Source organism: Rhinatrema bivittatum, chromosome 2 (assembly GCF_901001135.1).
Source record: "Rhinatrema bivittatum chromosome 2, aRhiBiv1.1, whole genome shotgun sequence".
NCBI classification, from domain to species: Eukaryota; Metazoa; Chordata; class Amphibia; order Gymnophiona; family Rhinatrematidae; genus Rhinatrema; species Rhinatrema bivittatum.
Genome location: NC_042616.1, coordinates 354,508,492 through 354,532,842, shown reverse-complemented (window position 1 = coordinate 354,532,842; position 24,351 = coordinate 354,508,492). Strand labels below are relative to the sequence as shown.

The following is a 24,351-nucleotide window of genomic DNA, read 5'->3' as shown; positions in this document are numbered from 1 at the left end:
TCCATCACAGGTTGTTCTCACTAAGGATATGTCCCACATGGGTTGGAGGGCCCATATGGCGGCTCAGCACCCAAGTTAAATGGTCCTCGCAGGATCCAGTACGCTCTATAGGCATTTCGGGATCACTTAGTCAACAAGGTAGTTCTGGTACAAACCAACAACCAAGTGGCAATGTGATACCTGAACAAGCAGGGCGGTGGGGGGACGGGTTCGTTCCTCCTCTGCCAAGAGGCAGTACAGGTCTGGTCCTGGACCCTCTCGCAGGGCATTCTCTTGCGAGCCATATACCTGCCAGAGGCCGAAAACACAACATCGGATGCTTTGTCAGACCTTTCGCCCCTATGAATGGTCCCTGCAACAGGAGGTGGTATATCAGATCTTCCACCTTTGGGGGACCCCAGACATAGATCTGTTTGCTTCTCTGTGCAACAGGAAAATGGATAGGTTCTGCTCTCTGATCAGGACAGACGGACGGACGGCCGTTTTCAGATGCCTTCACTCACCATTGGGCACCGGCTTCCTATATGCGTACCCTCTGCTTCCATTAGTGTTGAGGACTCTCCTGAAACTTCAGCAGGACCAAGGAACCATGATTCTAATTGCGCCTTATTGGCCACAACAGATCTGGTTCTGCAGGTCTATCCTCACGGGCTCTGATCCGTCTGGGGATCACACTAGACCTGATAACCCAGGATCAGGGCAGGCTGCGCCATCCCAGCCTCCAGGCCTTGTCCCTCACAGTGTGGATGTTGAACAGATGATCCTTCAAGCCCTGGGTCTCTCGGATAGCGTGTCTTGAGTCCTGATGGAGTCCAGGAAGCCTTCAACTAGGAAGTCTTACAGTCTCAAGTGGAAGAGATTTTTGACCTGGTGTGAGGGGAACAGTTTGGATCCATTCTCCTGCTCCACCCTGAGACTTCTGTTGCACCTGTCCGAGGCTAACTTGAAGACCACCTCCATAGAGTTCACCTCAGTGTCATTGGGTCATATCACCGGGGGGGGGGGGGGGGGGGGGGGGGATGGCTTGTCCATCTTGACCCATCCTCTCGTGAGGCATTTCATGTGAGATTTACTTCAGCTCAAGCCTCTGATCCGACCCCCCGTGTATCCTAGGACCTCAACATGGTCTTCACCCATTTCATAAGGGCACCTTTTGAGCCCCTGAGATCTTATGACCTGAAGTACCTATTCTAGTTGCAGTCACCTCAGCAGGTAAGGTCGGTGAACTTCAGACTTTGGTGTCATACCCATCTTATACAAACTTTTTCATGATAAGGTGGTCTTGCGCATGCATCCTAAGTTCCTACCAAAGGTGGTCACGGAATTCCATTGCAATCAATCTATTGTCCTGCCCACCTTTTTTCAAAGGCCGCAGTCTTACCAAGATGAATGAGTCTTGCACACCTAGATTGTAAGAGGGCCCTAGCCTTTTACCTGGACCAGACGGCGGCCCATCGCCAATCCACTCAGCTCTTTGTCTCTTTTGATAAAAACAGATTGGGAGTTGTAGTGTCCAAGAAGTCCTTGTCCAACTGGCTAGCAGATTGTATTTCATTCTGCTACACACAAGAGGGACTGCAGTGTGAGGGCAATGTCAAGGCTTATTCTGTACGAGCCATGTCAGCTTCGCTGGCTCAATTGCGTGCAGAACTCGTGGATGAAATCTGCAGGGCAGCAACTTGGAGTTCGCTCCACACCTTCGCCTCTCTTTACTGTCAGGACAAGGATGGTCGACATGACAGCAGTTTCGGTCAGTCGGTCCTTTGGAATCTTTTTCAGTCATTAAAACCAACTCGTCCTACCTTGGGCCCTTTCTTTGAGTTCAGGCTGTCTCCTTCTGTGACCAACAGCATCGCGGTTGTTGTGCCCGTTGGCACCTGTTTGGATGCCTGTTGGTCTGCTGTTCGGGAGCAGCTTGAAGCTATGTATTCACCCATGTGTGAGGACTACCATCCTGCTTGTCCTAGGAGAAAGCAGAATTGCTTACCTGTAACAGGTGTTCTCCTAGGACAGCAGGATGTTAGTCCTCACGAATCCCACCCCCCACCCCACGGAGTTGTTTTTTTCTTTGGGTTTGATATTTTTTGAAAATTCTATATTATAAGACTGAAGAGGGACCCTGCGTGGATAGTGGCATGCTGGGCATGCTCAGTGTGTCAGCCACGTTTTCTAGAAACTTTGACATACGTTGTCTGTGCCAAGGCTCCATCTGATTATGTCACCCATGTGTGAGGACTAACATCTTGCTGTCCTAGGAGAGCACCTAGGAGAGCTGCTCCCGAACTCTGCTTGCTTCCCCTCCCCACCATGTTATACCGGTTTCCAGTCTTGGCCAAGGAGGGATTCAGATCTCTTTGTTTGATTCTAATCAGTAAGAGGACAAGAAGCACCATATTGAATGTGAATACATGATATCATCATAACATCTTTAACTATACAGATATTTATCAAATATTTCTACTTAATGGTTGCTTCCTTCCGAGAGTCAGTGGAAATTGCAGAAAACAGCTTCCAGATTCCAAACATTTAAAATGAAAATGTAGCTTTCACATTTGCCATATAAACTTTTGGAACATTACTCAGTGCAAGAAAATATAGTTTCCTTTTAAGTACCTTTGAAATTGTTACTTTTGCAAAACAAACACCAGTGGTTTACAATTAAAAACATTCATTAAAAACAGTACAACATGAATACTCAGGACCTGATGAAAAGGAGGATCATTTAATGCTAAATGCTGTCCTGAATAACCAGGTCTTAAGAGATGTTTTTGCATATTTTCAAGTGCTTTGTCACTCTCAGTTGCTCTGGCAAAGAATTCCATAGTCTCGGGCCAGCAATTGATATGCCTATATTCTTACCTCCCCTAAATGGGCATGGTGATTAGAAGGATCTTCAAGGAGCCCTTTATCAGTCAATCTCAGGTTCTTTGAGGAACATAAGTAAAAGGTGAATTTAAAGAAATGCACGAGTAAGTAGTGCTTATTCTTGCAGAGTCTATTTTATAAACCTCCACATATGTGCACAAGTGCCAATGTGTAAATATATTAATGGTATTAATAAAAAAAAGACAAATTTGGGGCAGGTTAAAGGCATTCCAAAGTGTTTGCCAACTTATACGTGCATAAGTTGCAATTTTATATCCTGCGAACGCAGTGCACATACACCCACTACCTGCGCATATTTACTTCTGCTATTTATCAGGTGTAAGTCTGAATAAAACTATTTATACCCAGATATGGAGGGATCTGGTTAAACTTGGAGAAGTGCAGGCTAAAGAACCGTTTGGGGGGGGGGGGGGTCTTGATGACCTAGAAATTGACTGGGCAAACTGGTGTGCTAACAAATAACAGATAAAACTGGTCATTTCCTTATAAAATGAGTTCACTTGTACGTGTAAGTGCCAAGAATTCCTAAGGAAAATATGCAAATAGCAGTTCATGTAAAAGCTTAAAATTATGAGTACACATGTGAAATAGCCATATTATATATAATTCGTGTGTACTTCTGCAGATGATATAAGATCCATGCATATGTGGGCACGCACCAACATGTACACATGTATGGGCACGTGCACACTCATTTAAAAGTTACCACCCTTGTGTTCAGCAGAGGGACCAGAATTGAAGGCAACCCTGTATTAGTGATTACTTGCAATAGCTCTTCACTCATTTTGTGATATTAACTAGCTTATTGAATGTTTGCTTTGTTTGTCCCTAGGTTTCTCTGAAGAAGAACTGGCCTTGCTTCAGGGCCACAAAGATAGCCCTCACTTTAGCCAAACTCGGATTTCACGTATCAAACTCCACACTACTGATCTGGACCAGTTTGTTCACAACTGGGCTATGACAGAGGTAATACATTAACACTTGTTCTACAAATCCTGTATTCTTAGTCCATTTTCCCATACCTCGGCATGTTGAAATGATCTCAGATTGCTGTTGGTGCAAGACAACTGATACCTTCCTTTAACCCTTCGGGGAGAATTTACTTTTCAAAGTTGAAGAGGGCCAATGCAAGGGTCTCTAGCACCCTAGGCAGACCAATATAATGCTGCTCCCCCCCCCCCCCCAACCCACCCTCAGTTGAATATGCCTCTCTGACAGTGGTAGGTATAGAGTTATGGTCACCCTCTTACTGTGCTTTCTCTTTCTCTCATACACACACACATACACAAGCGAGCACTCTGTGACTGCAGTCACCATTTTCTTATTTTGAAAATGGTGCCCTCGTGTACCCCAGTGGCGACCGCCTACTGATGCCACCCTAGGCGACTGTCTAGTCCCGCCTAATGGTCACACCGGCCCTGAAGTTGAGCAGTTAGCCACAATAGATTTCAAACTTATTTATCAAACAAAGATGTAAAATCTGGCTTGACATACAAGTTATCTTAAATAAAAATAAGCTTCTAAAGAAAAAATGTCAAATAGAAAAAAATCTTTCTTCAAAGATAATAGTGCAACATTTATTTTAAGAAAAATCACCGTCACTAGTTGGATCTGAAACGTGGCCATGTTGGGAACCTAACACGACAGCACAGATAAGTCGGCGTTTGTAGTTTTGAAGCTAAGCTTAAAGTAGAAATTTGGACTGTTACAGTGTAACTTTTCTCAAAAGTACTTTTGTACATTGATATGGCACGGCAGTATAGATAAGTCAGCATTTACAGTTTTTGGAGACAAACTTAAAGTGAAAATTGGGACTGTTACAGCGCAACTTTTTTCAAAAGTATTTCTGTACATTGTATACAGCATGCTTTGTTCAATTTTTAAATTCATATAATACGTGCAAAATATTCACAAAAACACAACAAAAAGATATTTGGCTGGTGGAGGTTTGTTCACGATTACAAATGATATACATCACCCTGTTGGGGATAATAGAAGTATGAAACTTTCAAAAAAAGGGTAGTGTTAAAGATCTTTTATAGACTCATCTAATTATATTTTGAATAATTTAAAATGGTAGAAAAAATTGTTACATGAGGTGATTTGTTGTTTATATTGGATATTACATTTTGGATCCCTCTGAAACTTTCTACAGTTTAGTGTGTTGGATTGTGCTGATAATCAACACCTTGGAGACACTGGGATTCTTGATAAACTATCCAAAGTCCCATTTCCAGCCGTCCAGGCAGCTGGACTTCATTGAGGTGCACCTGGACACTGTCCAGGCAAGGGCTTTCCTGCCTCTAGACAGGTCAGAGATCTTATCGGCTCTTGCCTGGTACGTCTCTAGCTGCCCACATGTCTCCGCTCATCAATTTCTCCAGCTACTGGGCCACATGGCAGCGACAGTGCATGTCGCCCCATTTGCTCGGCTACACATGAGAAGGGCACAGAGGTATCAGGCATTGCAGGATTTGCTTGCTCACATCCTGGTCATGACCAGGCTACGGCAATCTCTCCTATGGTGGTTAATCCCCATGAACCTGGAGCAGGGTTGTCTTTTTTTGGAGTGCTCAGCCTCAGGTTACGCTCACCACCAATGCTTCTCAGGGGGCATGGGGAGCACTTCTGCTGGGCCATCACACCCAATGGTTCTGGTCAGTTCAGGTCTCATGGCTCTAGATCAAACTCTTGGAGCTGCAAGCGATCCGCTATGCCCTGCGGGTATTCTGAGAACTCCTGGTGAACAAGATATTTCTGGTCCAGACCAATAATCAGGTGGCCACATGATACCTGAACAAACAGTGAAGGACAGGGTCATTCCCTCTGCCAGGAGGCAATCCAGGTTTGGTCATGGGCCATCGAGAACGGCATCATTCTCTGGGTGGTGTACCTTCCGGGTGTGAACAACATTCTGGCCAACGCCTTGAGTCAGACGTTCCAGCCCCACGAATGGTCCTTCAATCAGAAAGTAGCAAACCGCATCGTCCGCTGCTGGGGGACCCCAGACTTAGATCTGTTTGCCTCTGTGGAGAACAGGAAAACGTGTGCATCTCCCTCAGTAGGCAGGGCAGGGGTTCATTAGCGGATGCCTTCTCGATCAGCTGGGGCAAGGGGCTGCTGTACACTTACTTGCCCCTTTCACTCATAACCAGGACACTCCAGAAGTTACGGCAGGATCATGGTTCCATGATTCTGAATGCTCCCTACTAGCCCCACCAGTTTGGTTTTCAACTCTTCGGGACATGTCTTTATGTCCTCAATACAACTGAGGATGGCTCCGGACCTCATCACCCAGGACCAGGGCAGGCTCCGCAACTCCAACTTACAGGATGTTGACTGAATAACGGTAGAGGCCCTCAGCCTGTCGGAACGGGTATCTTGTGTCCTCCTTGAGTCCCGAAAACTTTCCACTAGAAAATCCTATAATCTAAAGTGGAAGCGATTCTCTTCCTCTGGTGCAAGGGTCACAGCCTAGATCCCTTCTCTTGCTCCCCTTCAGCACTACTAGATTATCTATTTTTGCTCTCTGACTCCGGTCTGCAGACCACCTCAGTGAGGGTTCACCTCAGTGCCATAGGAGTTTGCCATCAGGGTTCGGAAGGTTCTGCAATTTCTTCCCATCCACTAGTGGGCAGATTCATGCGGAGCTTACTACAACTACAGCCCCCTTCTTGACCCCTGACAGTTTCCTGGGATCTCAATGTAGTCCTCTCGCAACTCATGAAACCTCCGTTTGAACCGTTGCACTCGTGTGACCTAAAGTACCTTTCCTGGAATGTGATCTTCTTGTTTGCGGTTACATCAGCTCGCAGTGAACTGCAAGGTTATACAAAGTTTTTTTTCATGATAAGGTGGTCCTACAAACATACCCAAAGTTCCTTCCCAAGGAGGTTTTGGCGTTCCATCTCAACCAGTCTATTGTGTTGCTTTTTTTTCCCCAAGGCCTCATGCTCACCAAGGTGAGTGTGCCCTACACACATTGGATTGCAAGAGGGTGCTTGCCTTTTACTTAGAACGGACAGCGCCCCACCTCTCCTCCATTCTGCTTTTCATCTCCTTCGACTGAAACTGATTAGGAATCGCTGTCTCCTAGCAAACTCTATCCCACTGGCTAGAGGATTGCATCGCTTTCTGCTACAAAGAGGCGGGTTTGCAGCTTGATGGCCACGTAAAAGCTTACTCTGTCTGGGCTATGTTGGTCTCGGTGGCTCACTTGTGTGCTGTTCCTATTCATGAGATTTGCAGAGCGGTGACCTGGAGTTCCCTCCACACTTTTGCCTTGACAAGGATGGTTGGCAAGACAGTCATTTCAGACAGTCCATTCTCCATAACCTCTTCCAGCCATGAAAACCCAATTCTCCCTCTATGGGCCTTGTCCTTGGGTGCAGGCCTGCTCCAATGGTGACTGCAGTTCCAGTTGTTGTGCACATTGGCACCTATTCTCTGCAGCCCATGTTCGGAGAGGCCTGGAGCTACTTAAATACCCATGTGTGAGGACTACCATCCTGCTTGAACTTGGAGAAAACAGAATTGCTTACCTCTAATAGGTGTTCTCCAAGGACAGCAGGATGGTAGTCCTCATGAAACCTGTCCTCCACCCCACAGAGTTGTTTTTTTCTTGCGGTTTATTGTTGGGTTTTTGTTGTTTTTTTTACAAGCTCTGTTATAACACTGAAGGGGGGACCCCGCATGGATGCATGGTTAGTGACGTGCTGGTCATTCTCAGTGTGCCTGTCAAAGTTTCTAGTAACTTTAGCAAACGTTTTCCGTGCCGGGCTCTATCTGATGATGTCGCCCATGTGTGATGACTAACATCCTGCTGTCCTTGGAGAGCACTTGTTACAGGTAAACAACTCTGCTTTCCTTCTTTCACTGGATGGAGGGAGTCACAGCACCTTCCTGACCTTCCAAAATAGGAAGACGATGCTTCTTAGATAGGCTCAGGATCTCAAAAAATACAAAATTCCAAAAATACAAACCACTCTTTCTATTAATCTCTTAACTCTCCAGTCAGTCCCTTCCAGATCTGTGGAGATACAGGCAAATGAAGAGTTTCTTTCTCATGGTACAAGCTGTGGAGCATGAATTGGGAACCACTACAACAAATTTCCTTCCTTTCCAAACTCTAACAAAAAGAATATCATACTGATCCATGTGCACACCCTGGTTTTATAGTGCACTGCTGACCAATCTAGAAGAGTCTCAGAGAAGGTGCCTACAGTGATGGTCTGCAAACTGCTAGATCCTAGCCAGGGTTTAGAACATAAGAATTGCTAAGATGGCCACTTGCTAAGGGACTTTGCTCTGTCAGTTCCCCTCTTGTCTTTTAAATGTTTATTTCCTATCCATTTCCTTACTTTCTTTTGATATAGATAAGGGGGAAGGGCAAGGCAAGAGCGCATTCGGAAGTCTCTGAAAGTTTGACACCAGCCAGCCTGATGGATAAACATATCTTCTGAGGCCAGGATCTTCCTTCAAGCTTCGTTGGGGCATCCTTGGGCAGTTTGCCGAGCACAGGTTTCCTGATGGCTGCACCAGACCTTGAGTCATCTTTAACCCCAGAGTTGCACTGAATTCCTCCACAACCCAGGCCTTCCCGTGGCCAGTGCTCATTGGATGGTCTTGCTCTCATCACACCTGGATGACATTGCAACTCTGGCTGAATCAGCGCCGGGAGGTGCCCAAACGGTAGAGTTGAGCCGCGGAGTTGGAGGCTGGGTGCTTGGTGCCGATTCTTTGCCTTCTTCTGTTTCTCCTATTACCTCTATGGAAGGGACTCTATCAAATATTATACCATCTAATCTCACTTTGGATTTTATTTGGGAATCCATAGTGAATCTTTCCAATCAGGTTTCTCAGTTTGTTCTACAGCTAAGCAAGTTATCTAATTAATTTCAAACTTCTCATTCCTAGCTGCTTGAAATTTCATTGAGAGTGGATTCTTGGGATACCAAAGAGGCAGCTCTTCAGAAATCTGTTGAAACTGTTTTGTTTAGCCATATGTTTTTACAGAATAAGCTTGAAAATCTTGAAAATGTAGTTCATCGCCGGAACATTAGGATTATTAATTTTCCTAAGAAAAAGCTCATTACCCCTGTGAAGATGTTACGTAGATATTTCTTGGAAAATTTATCCATCAAGGAAAGTTTGCTTCTACCTATTTCAAAAGCTTATTATGTTCCTGCGAATCCGAAATCTGTTCAAGTGAGAGATGTTCTTGCTGATGTTGGTTTATCAGATTTCTCACCTCTTTCCTCTGTCTTGAAAGGTGGATGAAGATGTTGTTTCTTCCGCTCTACTTGTTACTTTTGCTCTGGATTCTGATCGGGATTTCATTCTGAAGTTGTTTTTTGTAAGCGAGAAAATCCCTTTTTAAGATTTAAGAACCATATGTTTCCAGATGTTTCTAAAATAACTCAAACCAAGAGGAAATATTTTTTGCTTATGCGTCCTGCAGTTTTGAATTTGGGGGCTTTGTTTTGGTTGTATTTTCCCTGTAAATGTGTTGTTAAATATGTTTTCTCTGATCCCTCCCAATTAAATGTTTTTCTTAATGATAAATGCAGACAAGATACTGCGCCTTTAACACCTAGACAAGAATCTCTGTGATATATGATGCTTTAATATTTTGAAGATTCTCTTCCTTAGCATTTGATGGTTTTTTTTTTTACTTTTTTGGTTATATTCCCTCTCTTTTTTTATTGGCTTTCCCTTTCCTTTTGTGGTCTCACAGAGTACTTTGAGATCTTATCTTTCCTCTATGTATTTTTTCTCATTTTTATGTATTTTGATCACTAATGTACTATTTCTTGTCAAGTTGATTTACCTTGTTAACATTTAAAAATGATAAATAAAGAGTTAAAAAAAGAACATAAGAATTGCCATACTGGTTCAGTTTAAGGGTCCATCAAGCCCACTATCCTGTTTCTTATGGTGGTTAATCCAGATCACAAGTATCTGTCAAGATCCCAAAGAGTAAATAGATCCCATGCTGCTATCACCCAGGAATAAGTAGTGGCTTTTCTCAAGTCTGAGTAATAATTTATGGACTTCTCTTTTTTTCTTTTCTTTATGCATTTTAACAAAACAATCCCAAGATAAGTTCTTGTAGGAAAATACAGAGAATAGTAAAGCAAAAGATAAAGAAGAAACAATATTTCTACATAATTATATACATATTCTCTTAAATTAAGTCCTCAGAATTGAGGGGGAGGGTTTCACAACCTAAAATATATTTTACTTGCTAAGGAAATCAAACACAGTTCCAGAGAACCTATTATTTCTATGAGGGACTTATCACAGTGCTGTTGCCTATGGGTGTTGGCGGACTTTTTCCTATAAGGAATTGTGTAAGCTGTGGGGGTTCAAAAAACATATAAGTATTATTTGCATATTTTATAATACATTTACACGGGTACTTGAGGAAAAAGGACCCCCCCCCCCCTATTAACAACACTTGTGGTTTCAAGAGAAGGAACGCCTTCCTTCTCTTTTGAGTATCTTTCGATACGTCTGGGAACACTCTTATTCTACAACTCAAAAAAAACTACATTCCTTTGTCTTAAACATAATCTTAGCAACCAGTTCTTGTCTGGCTCTAAGGCCAGAGTGATAATTAAAGTGGCAGGAGTAGCTTGTTCAGTATCTGAAACCTCTAATAATGCCGAGATATCTATTGGAACATCAACTCTTGGATTTTCTTGACTTTTGGCAGTTAAAATATTCTCGAAAGCGGTGGAATAACTGATTCTTCCATTCGAAGCACTTCCCGAAGATATCTCCTAAAAGTCTCTCTAGGAGATACCTGAGGTACTTGCGGAAAATTAATAAATCTTAGGTTCCTGCTTTTTAATTGATTTTCAATATTTTCCATCTTTGCAGCCATATTCTTCTTTTCCTTTATCATCACAGTCTACACTTGTTGAATTTCTTTAATCTGCTCACTATTAATTTTCACCTGCTGTTCCAAATTAACATTGGCTTGAGTCAGTTTTTCTACTTTCTCTTCCATAGATTTTAAACTAGTATTTATCGGTTGCAGTAATCGCAAGATAGATGTTTTCATATCTGTTATAGTTTTCCTAGATCATCTCCAGAGAAAAAACGGTAGGTCTTACCCCACTCGCAAGTAAAGAATCCATGGGAAAATCTTTGCTTCTTCCCGTCTCTCTCAGCGCTGGTCTTTCCTCCTCGTCGAGTTGTCCCGGAAGAACTGGGCTCAGCGCTGCCGTTGCACCTCCTGCGGTCCCTGCCAGGAACAGTTCCTTGACTCTTTGGTCCGGTGCTGTACCTGCCGTTCCAGTGGTGCTTCTCTCGGCAGCGGGATTCCTCAGCGGGATACCCTCAGCGGGACTTAAAGGTGATAGTGAGCCAGGGAGAGAAGGGAGCTCCTCTTCCCCTCCCCCACTCTCCAGCGGCTGCATTCCCGCTTGCTGATGTTCTCCGCGGACAACGTGGGCATCCATGGGTCCGGTGAGTAGCGGCGTCTTGGGGGCCTCAGGGTAAGGCTCCCCCCTCGGCTTCCGCTTTCTTCCCATCCAAAGGAAAAGAAGTTAGCAGGAAAAATTAACTTTCACCCACAGAGCCTCACGCTGGCCAAAGTCACTGTGCGGCCATCTTGATGGACTTCTCTTTTAAACCCATCTATGCTAGTTGCCTTTACAATATTCTCTGACAATGAATTCCATAGTTAATTGAGCATTGAGTGAAAAAGAATAGTCTTCAATTTGTTTTAAATGTGCTATTTACCAACTTCATTGAGTGTTCCCTGGGTTTTGAATTTTTTGAAAGTGTAAATAACCAATTCACTTTATTGGCTCTATTCTACTCATGATTTTGTAGACCTCTACCCCTCAGCTGTCTCTTCTCCAAGCTGAATAGCCCTAACTAACCTCTTTTGTCTTTCCTCATATAGAAATCATTCCATCCCCTTTATCATTTTAGTTGCTCTTCTTTATACATTTTCAGCTATATCTTTATTTGAGATGCGGCAACCAGAATTGCACACAGTATTCTAGGTGAAATATAGAGGTATTATATTTGCCATTTGCTAAGGACAATTTAGATAGAGAAGGACTTTTGTTTACCCCCCCCCCCCAAAAAAAAACAAAAAAACAAATGTAACCCCTGGGTGGGATAGAATCCTGATACTGTCCCCAGAGGTAGAAAGAATTTAAAAAGATCCCTATCTGAAACCAATTCCCCACAGATATTTTTTACTTCTAAGGTTCAGGGCTCCCTGTGGAAGGAAGTATAGCTTCAAGACCCTTTTTCATTACCAGTGTATACAGACCTTTTCTCAGTCTCTGTAAACAGCACTAAATCTCCACAGTCTATAGCAACAATGATCACAATGAGAACGTCTTGCCTTCTGAAAAATTAACCAAAAATCCTCGTCCTAGATGGTGGCAGGATTTACATTTGCTAGAGCAAACCATCTGCAGCTCCTACATGGGGGAATCAAACCCAAACCTTTCTTCACTAAATTTTTCTGAAACTCTCCTTCTAAGTAGTACATTCCTTCTGATAAGAAAACCAAAAGGTTTCTTAAACAAAAAAAGAAAAATTGATGACAGGAACACTGAAGCAGATTTTTATTTCTCTGTAGTTACTAACCATTCACACTCATCCACACTACCACAGCAACCAAACACCACCAATGTCCACTCACACATAAACCCCAATGCTTTTACATAATGCCCCTGCCAAATATATACACCCCTCACACAAACCCTATCTATAAATCCACTGTCACCACATTCCACTTCCTCAACTGCAAACCAAAGTTAGCATCGCAGTTCATCTTGCACGCACACACATAGCAATGCTCATCTAGAGCAGAAGGACAGGCCAGCACACTGCTGACGTTGATACAGGAGACCTCAGGCAATATGGGTCACGGCTGACACAATCAGCACTGAGTCAGTGGCAGACAGCAATAGAAAAGCTTCTTGGGTTTCTCAAGCCCCACCAGAGGAAGAGAAAAGAGGAGTGACAGATGTAGAAAGGCTGGTGGGGTTTCTCAAGCCCCACCAGTGTCAGAAAGACTAGGCAAGAGTTGGAAAGAAAAGAGGGAAGTGGAGAAGAGAAGGGTGGGCCTGAGTTAGGAGAGTTAATTGGGTGATAACATGCTTAAGCGGGATATAAGAACAATAAATGAAAATGAAATGAGGGCTGGTACGTTACAGAAGTGAGAAGGGAGAGAGTTGGCGAGGAGGAGGAGAGCGAACAAAGAGGAAGAGACATGAAGAGTGACAATGAAATGATGTATATGTGCATGCACATAGCCTACCATCTGCCCCTTAACTTCTCTTCCATACACCTCACTGTGCCATCACCCCCACAGAATTTCATCCCCCCACATCTGCCTGCTCCACACACATACTCCTCCATCCTTACACCCCCACCTATACCACTTCCACCAACCCTTTCCGACACACATACTCTGTGAAGGAGGAGGGGAGGGAATCATGCACATACAAACACCATCCCTTTAGCCCCAGTGTACCCACTACCAGTTGCACACCCACCCCATTCCAACCTCCTCTGTCCTTTTATGCACACACTCTAACCCCACAAATCCTGTACACTAGCACCACCATGCACACCCTAAACCACTTCCCCCACCTATATCACTACACTGCCCCCCCCCCCACCCCCACACATACATGCATGGGGAGAGGAAGAAGGAACATGTAAAGTGTGAAGTGGTATGTCCCACCCTCTCCTAGCACCCCCACATTTATTTATTTATTTATCTATCTATTTAAAAGCTTTTATATGCCGCTATTTGGATACACCATCATAACAGAATTTTAACAAATACTAATTGGAGAGCACATATCTCCCCCATCCTAAAAGATCTTCACTGGCTCCCAATAAACTTCAGGATCCTTCATAAATCACTGACAATTATCCACAAAAATATTCACCATCAGACTCCATTAGATCTTTCACACCCTCTCAAATTGCACTGGACGACCAGACCCTTAAGAGATGCCTACAAGGGATCCTTTCATGTTCCCCCAATCAAAATTGTACACCACTCAAACATCAGAGACAGGACATTCTCTATCACAGGACCCTCCATCTGGAACGCCATACCTCTGGACCTCAGGCAGGAAACCTGTCTACTAACTTTTAAAAAGAAACTAAAGACATGGCTATTCTGCTGAGCCTTCCCCGCCACTAGCCCAACAGCCTGATTTAGAATTACCATATCGCTTATGTAAATAAACAAACGCTAATCTTGCTCACAAGTCATCATGAGGTTTGGCCCCTGCCTCCCTCCCATACTCCATTGTATATGGTAATTTATTGTATATAGTAATTTATCTTCGTTCTCCCCCCTCTTTTTTTCCTTCTCCCAGTTAAGGCAACCTTGTTATAATGTAACTTTTATGCTCCTTCAAAATGTCACTTGTTGAATGGTTGGTTATAGTTCTGCTTAGTTCGATGTAAACCGAGTTGATTTGATCTGTTTCAAGAAAGTCGGTATATAAAAGCCTTAAATAAATAAATAAAATAGGTCTGTATGGTTGCTGTCTTTGTATTTATAGTCTGATGTTTAACTATTTTGCAGATGTTTTTACAAGAACTGATTTTTGTTTATGTTGAATCATATTTATGGCTTAAAAGGTGATGTATTGATTATAATTTGATTATTTTTGGGGGTTGTGAACACTGTATTTGATCTTATTTGAATTGTTGTATTTTGTTTATTGATTTTTGTGTCATCTGTTCCTCACCTTTGGGCATTTTATTATGGAAGGATGTGAGCTAAATCTCAATAAATAAGGGACCCATTCCATACCCCTTATTTATTTGGCCCTTCAAGAGTAGCTGCACAGAAAGGAGAGACTATCTTAGCTGTGAAAAGTTCTGTCTGGAAGCTCAGTAGTCCTAAGGAGGCAACTGGAGCTGACATAGAAGCTGTAGAATGTGAATGGTGAAAAGTAATGCTTCTGCATAGCTTGGAACAGGAGAAAGGGGAGCTGCTGTACTGCAGAGAGCCCAGTTTCAACTGAAGGAAATAACAGGAAGAGAACTGTCCTAGGCCTTCCTAGCAGCAAGGGACTAATTAGAGTAGGCAAGAGAAAGCAGACAGAGAAACACAGCAAAGCAGAAAGATCTAATAAGGAGCTCAGAATCATTTGAAAGATGACTAATCATGAGAGAGAGATCTACAACAAGTAGAGAACTCAAGCTGTGCAATATAAATAAAATGACAGAGTAACAGCATAACAAGGAAACATACATACATATTTTAAAGTATAGTGCAAAGGCAGAACACTCCTCACTTATCATGGATACCACTATTTTAAACGTTGCAATCAGAGAAATGTCAAAAAACATATAACGGGCTATAAAGTTCAGGGATTTTCATGAGACATAAGGGCATTGTCTCAATGACTGGTCTGATGAATGTCTTGGCCATTTTCATCAATGAAAGGGTTCAACTTCCAAAGAGGACTATTTTTGAGAATGCTCTCCAACTTGGTGATGCACTTGATTTCTTTGGTGTGAATTTCTTGCTGTACACATCACAGAATGACATTCTCTGAATGTGAGAGTTCTTTAACCATCCATAGTGTCATGCAGAGATGCCAGTGGAAACAAGCATCTGGGGTACTGTCTGGGATCTGTGGACAGATCTCTGCGTTTGATCCAGGGTTCACAAGCTCAAAAGAGTCTATTTCAGTTGGGACTCCATCATTGCTCTTTATAAGGAATTCTGATCCAGTTAGCCACATTGTCTGCATCAGGTGAACTGTTGAGATGGCTCTTATAACGTGATCTGCAGGGTTCTAATCCATGGGCACATAATGCCACTGTTCTGGTCTTGTTGATTTCCTCATTCGCTCAACTCTGTTGCTTCCCTGTATGAAGAACCTTCTCATTTAGATTTATATATAGGCCAGTACTACCTTGCTGTCGTTATAGATACTGAGAGAGCTCAGAGATGCACTGGCGGGTCCACTGAGTGACCTGTTCAACAGATCCCTAGAAACGGGAGTGGTACCGAGTGATTGGAGAAGAGCGGTGGTGGTCCCGCTTCACAAGAGTGGGAGCAGAGAGGAGGCTGGAAATTACAGGCCGGTTAGCCTCACCTCGGTGCTGAAAGAAAGAATAGTGAACTATCTGCAGTGGGAAGAACTGCTGGACCAGAGGCAGCATGGATTCACCAGGGAATCCAGGGGAAGGTCCTGTCAGACAAATCTGATTGCCTTTTTCGATTGGGTGACTAGGAAATTAGATGTCATCTACTTGGATTTCAGCAAAGCTTTTGATACGGTCCCGCACAGGAGGCTTGTGAATAAAATGAGAAGCTTGGGAGTGGATGCCGAGATGGTGGCCTGGATTGCAAACTGGTTAACAGACAGAAGACAATGTGTGACAGTAAATGGAACTTACTCTGAAGAGAGAGCAGTGTTAAGCGGAGTGCCGTAAGGATCTGTGTTGGGACCTGTCCTGTTCAATATCTTTTTGAGCGACATTGCGGACGGGATAGAAGGTAAGGTTTGTCTTTTTGCGGATGATACTAAAATCTGCAACAGAGTGGACACGCCGGAAGAGTGGAGAGAATGAGACGTGACTTAAGGAAGCTGGAAGAGTGGTCGAAGATATGGCAGCTGAGATTCAGTGCCAAGAAGTGCAGTCATGCATATGGGGAGTGGAAATCCGAAAGAATTGTATTTGATGGGAGGTGAAGGACTGATGTGCATGGAGCAGGAGACAGACCTTGGAGTGATAGTGTCTATCGATCTGAAGTTGGCAAAACAATGTGACAAGGCAATAGCTGAAGCCAGAAGAATCCTGGGCCGTTTAGAGAGAGGAATATCTAGTAAGAGAAAGGAAGTGATGATCCCCTTGTACAGGGCTTTGGTGAGGCTCCACCTGGAGTACTGTGAGTTCAGTTCTGGAGACTGTGAGTTCAGTTCTGGAGACCGTATCTCCAAAGGCTACTGCCAGGATTTTAACAAATGCCAGAAGAAGAGATCACATCTCCCCCATTCTCAAAAAATTACACTGGCTCCCAATTCACTTCAGAATCCTCCACAAGTCCATCACCATCATCCATAAAACCATCTACTCTCAAACCCCTCTCAGCCTCCAAATCCCGCTCAGACTACACTCCTCATCAAGACCAATCAGAGAAGCATACAAAGGATCCCTACACGTTCCACAAACAAAAATTACACACCATCAAACATTCAGAGATCGGGCTTTTTCTACTGCAGGACCATTCTTATGGAATGCCATTCCCCCTGACCTCAGACAGGAACCTTGCTTATTAACATTCAGAAAAAGGCTAAAGACTTGGTTTTTTAGGCAAGCCTTTCCTGATCACAACTGACTCTCCTTTCTCACCAGACAGACTACATCAACTTGTAAATTTCCTGTCAACACCATGTAAATAATTCCTCTCATTGTTACTGCCTAAATTATTGCTTCTACTCTTCTTCTTCTCCTAGTTCCAATTTCCCTTGTTTTACTGTAACTTACTTTTCTGCCTCTCTACACCTGTTTATCGTTCAAAGTTATCACTCCCCTTGTTTTATGTAAACCAGCATGATGTGATTTTATCATGAACGCCAGTATAAAAAAAGCCTCAAATAAATAAATAAATAAAGGGACAGAGACAGGATGGAGGCGGTCCAGAGAAGGGCGACCAAAAAGGTGGATGGTCTTCATAAAATGACTTATGAGGAGAGGTTGAAGAACCTAAATATGGAGGAGAGGAGGAGCAGAGGAGATATGATACAGAGTTTCAGATATTTAAAAGGTTTTAATGATTCATGGTCAACTTCAAACCTTTTACAATGGAAAAAAATCAGAACAACTAGGGGTCACGATTTGAAGCTCCAGGGAGGAAGACTCAGAACCAATGTCAGGAAGTATTTCTTCACGGAGAGGGTGGTGGATGCCTGGAATGCCCTTTTGGAGGAAGTGGTGAAGACTAAAACTGTGAAAGATTTCAAAGTGGCGTGGGATAAACACTGTGGATCCATAAAGGCTAGAGGATGGGAATGAAGAGTAGGGCCATGGGGGATGGCTTTCTGGAATGTTTACTACCTAGTGTTTACTACCTAGTGATTACTACCCTTACTCAAAAAAATCCCTTGCACGGTTAATGCAACCCCAACATTGCTCTCTGCTTCAAAGGCAAAGGGAAATGTGGAAAAGAGGATTTGTATTCAGATTACAACCAAAAAGGACTGAACTTCACAATCTGGGTAAATAAATAAATGTGGGAGTAGCTTGCTTATTACAGCGGTTACTACCCTAAACCAATTAAACCTGATACATCACTTTGAAAGCATGTACAGTGTTATCTGCTTCAACGGTAGGGGGAAGTGAGGAAAACAGGATTTGCATTCAGACATCATGCAACAAGGCATCAATCTGAGCAGTCTGGGTGAACAAGCATCGGAGTAGCTTGCTTGATGCGGCGGTTACAGCCTTTAACCATAAGCCTTATGCTCACCTTTGATGCGACTCAGACATTACTCTCTGCATCAATGACAGGAAATGGCAGGAAATTTGAATCAAACAGTTACCAACAAGAGCCCTGAAGTTGGTGGTTGGTGAAACAGACAAGTATGGGAAAATGAGTCGTAGCTTGCTGGGCAGATTAGATGGGCCGATTGGTCTTTTTCTGCTGTCATTTCTATGTTTCTATATGTTTCTGTGTAAATTCAAACCAATGGGAGGGCTCCAACCCATCACAGTTCCAGCCAATCTTAAGGGAGTAGCAGTCATATGTAAAAGCAAGATGCAGTTAATAAACAGCAGATAAGGGAATAAACATTTAAACAAAATATTGCCATTCAATTTCAATGTTTAAACCCTTTGGGGTCAGACAATCCAATTTGTATATCCATTTCTGCTCTTTTTGTATTAGTATCTCTGAAAAGTTGCCTCCCGAGATGGAGGAAGCAACTCATCGATCACAAAAAACTTTAAATCAGACTCAGAATGTGAACAAGACAGCCAGTGTGATACAAGGGGTGCAGATTCACGGCCAGTCCTAATACTAGAGTGGTGTTCTATGATCTGGGTGCGGACCGAATGAATAGTCTTTCCCACATATAGCTTTGAACATAGGCATAGAATCACATAAATCACCCCTTTTGTTTGGCAGGTAGAAGAAAAATTCAGCTTATATTTAAAATGGGAAATCGGATGTTCAAAAATGGCTATGGATAATGTATGAGGACATTTTTAGTATAATTGAGCCAGAAATAAAGTAATACTCTTTAAAGAGATTCAGATTCACCAACATTATTACTGTTCTGATCTATATATGATCTTCCATCAGTTTGAAAAGACTGAAAGCAGTACATATGGAGACTGCTGTGTGAGAAATTTCAAGTATTAACTGTGACCATTGTAAACAGTATTATAGTTAGTGTAGTAGGTCCTCCCTCCATGCCTTCTCTAGGTTCTACCGTCTGGATGTCCAGGCCAGGGAGGACACGGCATTTGCGAGGGCAGCCTCCCGCCCAGTCCGGGAGTAAAGCTTTTGTACATCCCATTTGTTCTGAGTCCATCTGGCTACATGACAGGAAATGTCGCCCGTATGACATAGTGAGGGCAAAGGTAGCGCAATACGGCAATACGGCCCGCGTGCAGGAGGTCACTCCCGGACCCCCGCTGGACTTTTGGCAAGTCTTGTGGGGGTCAGGAGGCCCCCCCAAGCTGGCCAAATGTCCCTGGGGGTCCAGCGGGGGTCCGGGAGCGAACTCCTGCACTCGTGACGTCGGGAGCCAGGAACCAAAATGGCGCCGCGCTACCTTTGCCCTGTCATATGATAAGGGCAAAAGGCCACCGGCGCCATTTCTATTAACGCAGCCGTGGCCAGAGAGCGAGAGATCGTGCCGGGCCCCCCCCTCCCCCACTGGACCCCAGGTAATTTAAAACATTTTGGGGGGGTTCGGGAGGGTGGGGGATTTATTTTAAAGGGTCGGGGTGGGTTTTAGGGTTGTTTTGGTGTGCCGGTTTTCCCGCCCTCCCCCGATTTATGATTTTTTTGACAATAAATCGGGGGAATTGCTATTGTATCGCGGCTCTAACGATTTTTGACGATTTAAAATATATCTGACGATTGTTTTAAATCGTCAAAAAACGATTCACATCCCTATGAGAGAGTGCTACAGGTAGAAAACTCAAACTGTGCAGTATCAATAAAATGACATGGAGTGATAGGATAACAAGGAAACATACATATATATTTTTAAGTATATTGAGAAGGCAGAACACATGCAGAGGAATTATGATATTCACAGTTTTGTTTTCTAATACTTTTCCAATTATTCTTAACATTCTGTTTCCTTTTTTCATCACTGCTACACACTGAGGGCCAGATTTTAGTACCTACACGCAGGCGTAGATTTCTGCGTGCGACTCGGCAAGCACAAATCTATGCCCGATTTTATAACATGCGCGTTCAGCCGAACCCTAGGGGAACCCCGATGGCTTTCCCTGTTCCCTCCGAGGCCACTCCGAAATCTGCCCACGCCCTGGACCACCCACACCCCACCCCTTTTTTCAAGCCCTGGGGCTTGCACGCGTCACCGCGCCTATGCAAAATAGGCACAGTGCGCGTAACACCCCCCCACCCCCCCGCGCACATAAATCCAGCTGTATTTATGCGCGTAGGGCTTTTTAAATCTGCCCCTGAGAGTTCAATGTGTTGTCCACAATGACTCAAAGATCCTAATGTGGAAGCCAGCATTATATATATAGGATTAATTTATGGTATTATTGGGGGTGAGGCACATATGAAGAGGCAGATGTAACATTCTTTAAAATAGGAAAATACTTGTTAACACAAAACTAAAAAAAAATACTTTTATCTATTTTTACTTATTTAGACATTTTATATACCATCATTCCAAATAAAGATCACAGTGGTTTACAGTAATGACATTCATAGGTATAAATCAGCAAATTACAGCAGGATACATAGGAACTATTCATAAACAGGCTTTAACATCTGTCAATGAATTGTTCAAGTACATATTAATAAAAGATCAAGGACATAAGATATGAGGTACAAAGATAAAATTAAATAAAATAATTTCATATATTATTCAGTACATTGCATTGAGATTTTACAATCTCTTGTTAATTGTTTCTCATGCATCAATTAGTATTTCTTTCCTTCTTGTTATTGTAGTTTGTTTCCTTTTATTGTGGTTATACATGAATGCTATCTTCAGAAAGGAAAATTTGAAAAGCATTATGGGAGTGTATTGCATACAGGGCCTGATTTTAAAAAGCATTTACCCAGTTTTACTCAAGTAAGTGAACTTTTGAAAATTGCTACAATATATACCATTGAATTGGCCATAGGATTTACTCGTGTAACTGCACTTTACTCTAGTAAATGGCGCATAACTCCTTTGAAAATTACCTCCATATTAAGCATTATGAAAAAGGCAATGTAAATATTGTAATAAAAAGTAACTAGTTTATCTATTAGTATATCAGCTGCCGATAGACTGCAGAATCCTTAGTACTATGCACAACAAATACAAATATTCTAAAGGTTTATCTATCTAAATAATTTTAGATTAAACTCCCTAGCAAAAATGATATACTCTAACACTGCTAATTTTGTGTAATTTATTTATGGAATATTGACCAGTATTTATCCTCTTTGTCTTCTCTTCTCTCCTCACCAACAACTGCAAAAATAACATTAATGATTTAAAGCCCCAAAATAAGCAGTGCCTGGGTATTATTTATGGTTGAATTAGCTATGTCAGTTTGAATCCCGAGGGGTACTGAATTGACTTTGAGGATGAGCATATTACTTGGGAAATCGAGAATGAATAGGCAAAGTCAGGCACTATCAACATAACATAAGAAATTGCCATACTGGGTCAAACCAAGTGTCATTCAAGCCTAGCATCCTGTTTCCAACAGAGGCCAATCCAAGCTACAAGTATCTGGCAAGTACCCAAACACTAAGTAGATCCCATGCTACTGATGCCAGTAATAGCAGTGGCTATTCCCTAAGTCAACTTGATTAATAGCAGTTAATGGACTTCTCCAAGAACTTATCCAAACTTTTTTTTTTTAAACCTATCTACACTACCTGCATTAACCACATCCTCTGGCAACAAATTCCAGAGCTTTATTGTGCATTGAGTGCAAAAGAATTTTCTTTGATTAGTTTTAAATGTGCTACTTGCTAACTTCATGGAGTGCTCCCTAGTCCTTCTATTATCCAAAAGAATAAATAACCGATTCACATTTACCCATTCTACACCTCTCGATTTTAAACACCCCTCTCAGCTGTCTCTTCTCCAAGCTGAGCAGCCCTAACCTCTTTAGCCTTTCCTCATAGGGGAGCCGTCTATCCCCTTTATCATTTTGGTTGAACTTAACCAGTGTCATCAAGACCATTTTAAGCACTACTAGTACTTCCCAAATACAGTAAATTTAATTACCAAGGTGCAAGCCTTCACATCTACTTTGAAACTCATTTATCATCTAGGAGAAGGGTCTTCAAATCCATTCTTAGAATGCTGCAACCAGCCTGGATTTCAGGATTTCCACGATGAATAGGCATGAGACATATTTGTATACAATGCAGGTAATTCACGCAAATATATCTCATGCTTATTCATTGTGGAAAGCCTAAAAACAAGGCTGTATGCTACTCTCTAGTACTGAATTTGGGGACTGCTGATCTAAGGAAACTGAATGGCCTAGTGGTTAAAGTAATGTATTGAATATATTTGGAGCTTCTCCCACTGACATGCCTTTTAACCTTGGGCAAGTCATGTTATCTCATATGGCCTCAAGTACTCACCTAGACTAAGTTCTTTGAGTCACAGAATTGTACCCTGTATGTAACTTGTTACAGAGCACTCTAGTGTACAGCATTAGTTAAATGCTGAATATTTCTACTTGACATCACTAACATATCCAGATCATTTTCTCATCTCCATTGGATATATCACCTATTTTTATATAATCTGCTAATGTAACATATAATTTCAATATGGATGCTTAGATTTATAATTATGAGTATTAAGAGATCCCTTTTCACTCCAGTGAATATTAAGAGATCATATTTTTACTCCAGTTGTGCTTCACTTGTTTCATCTGTTAAATAATAAATCTCATTTTCCTAGCGTGTAGCAGATGGACTCGTTACAAATGGATATAGTGTGCTCGTGCTAGCAGTTGGAGACGGATCTGACGTCAGCACGTGGTGCATATACCCCTGCAGGAAGTGCAGCAACTCAGTAATTTTCGTCTCCAAAGCAGTTTGGAGCTACCTTACGCTCGCTGAGCGACTAAATTCTAACGACTAAATTCTTAGAAGACATCTACCTGAAGATGAGCCCTGCACTCCTGCGGTGATACCCTCGGGTCCCTCCCCCAGTTGAGTTTCCCGAGGTGATTTCCGTGGTCCCTCGAAGGTAAGCGCCTCGGTCCGGTGGCCGGCTCGCGGCAGGGACCTAGCCCCCGAGTGAGAAGGGCTCGGGTGCGGCATAGAGGCATCCTCTGTCCCAGTGAGGACTTAGCCCCCGAGCGAGACGAGTTCGGGCGCGGCTTAGAGGCAGCGGGTGCACTTCCTCGAGCGCGGCGGTGACGGTACTTACCCTCTCCCCCCGCAGCCGGAGACCGCCCGGGTCGCAGCCGGGATGCGCCAAAGATCAGGTAAGGCGTATATCTTTACTTACTGGTCTCCGAAAAGCGAGGATTAGCAGAGTCTGCCTGCGTGGCAGCCCGCCAAGGAGGTCGCCATTTTGCCTGCCTGCTCGCTGTCGCCATCTGCCTGGGTTCGCCGCCTCGATCTAGCGTATAGGCTAAGCGGGGCGGCGGGCGCGTATGATAGGCACCCGACAATATTTGGGCGCACATTACTAAACGCACGTTGATAGGCGCACGTACGTAGGCGCACGTTCGTAGGCGCACGTTCATAGGCGCGCTTGGAAGGATGAGCGCACACCGGATAACGGACGCGATGGAGCGTATGAGAGCCCTTGCGTCCGCAGAGCCGGCACCTCCAGACTCGGGCATAAGAGCTCTAGGCCTCTGCTCAGCATGCCACCTCAGAGCCACACAGAGCGAGGAAGAAGACTCCCTATGTGCCCAATGTGAGGAGGCCCTAGGAGTTCCAGGCCAGGGCCGATCCCAGCCAGTTTGACTGCCAGTTTCTCAGGGAACACCCCGAACCTAGTAGGCTGCGGTGAGCAGCCAGGGAACCCCACAGACTTGGTGCCCCTACGGCTAGAACCTGCTTCGCTCTTCTGGGTGGAATTATTCAAGGGGATTCACGCCTTTGTCAAGATGCAGTCTGATCCCCGACCGGACCCATACGTACCGGATGACCCGGCCCCGGGACTCTCAAGACCTAGGCACGGCCACCCGCCACCCGGAAGCCCCACTTATGGGGACTCTGATTACTCTGAGGAAGATGGCGAGCCCCTCGGGGAT

General features: G+C 43.5%; 1 protein-coding gene across 6 annotated transcripts in view; it reads left to right on the top strand.

The window, feature by feature from the left end:
• Nucleotides 1–24,351, top strand: part of TEX10 (testis expressed 10) — a 678,603-nt gene that overhangs the window by 499,456 nt on the left and 154,796 nt on the right. For all 6 annotated transcript variants that reach the window (XR_003854633.1, XR_003854635.1, XR_003854634.1 and 3 more), the window contains one exon: nucleotides 3,719–3,852. Coding sequence is in view for 3 of the 6 variants with exons in the window: in XM_029589917.1 (XP_029445777.1) it covers nucleotides 3,719–3,852 (134 nt within the window). In the remaining 3 variants the exon portion in view is untranslated. The remainder of the gene's footprint in view (nucleotides 1–3,718; nucleotides 3,853–24,351) is intronic.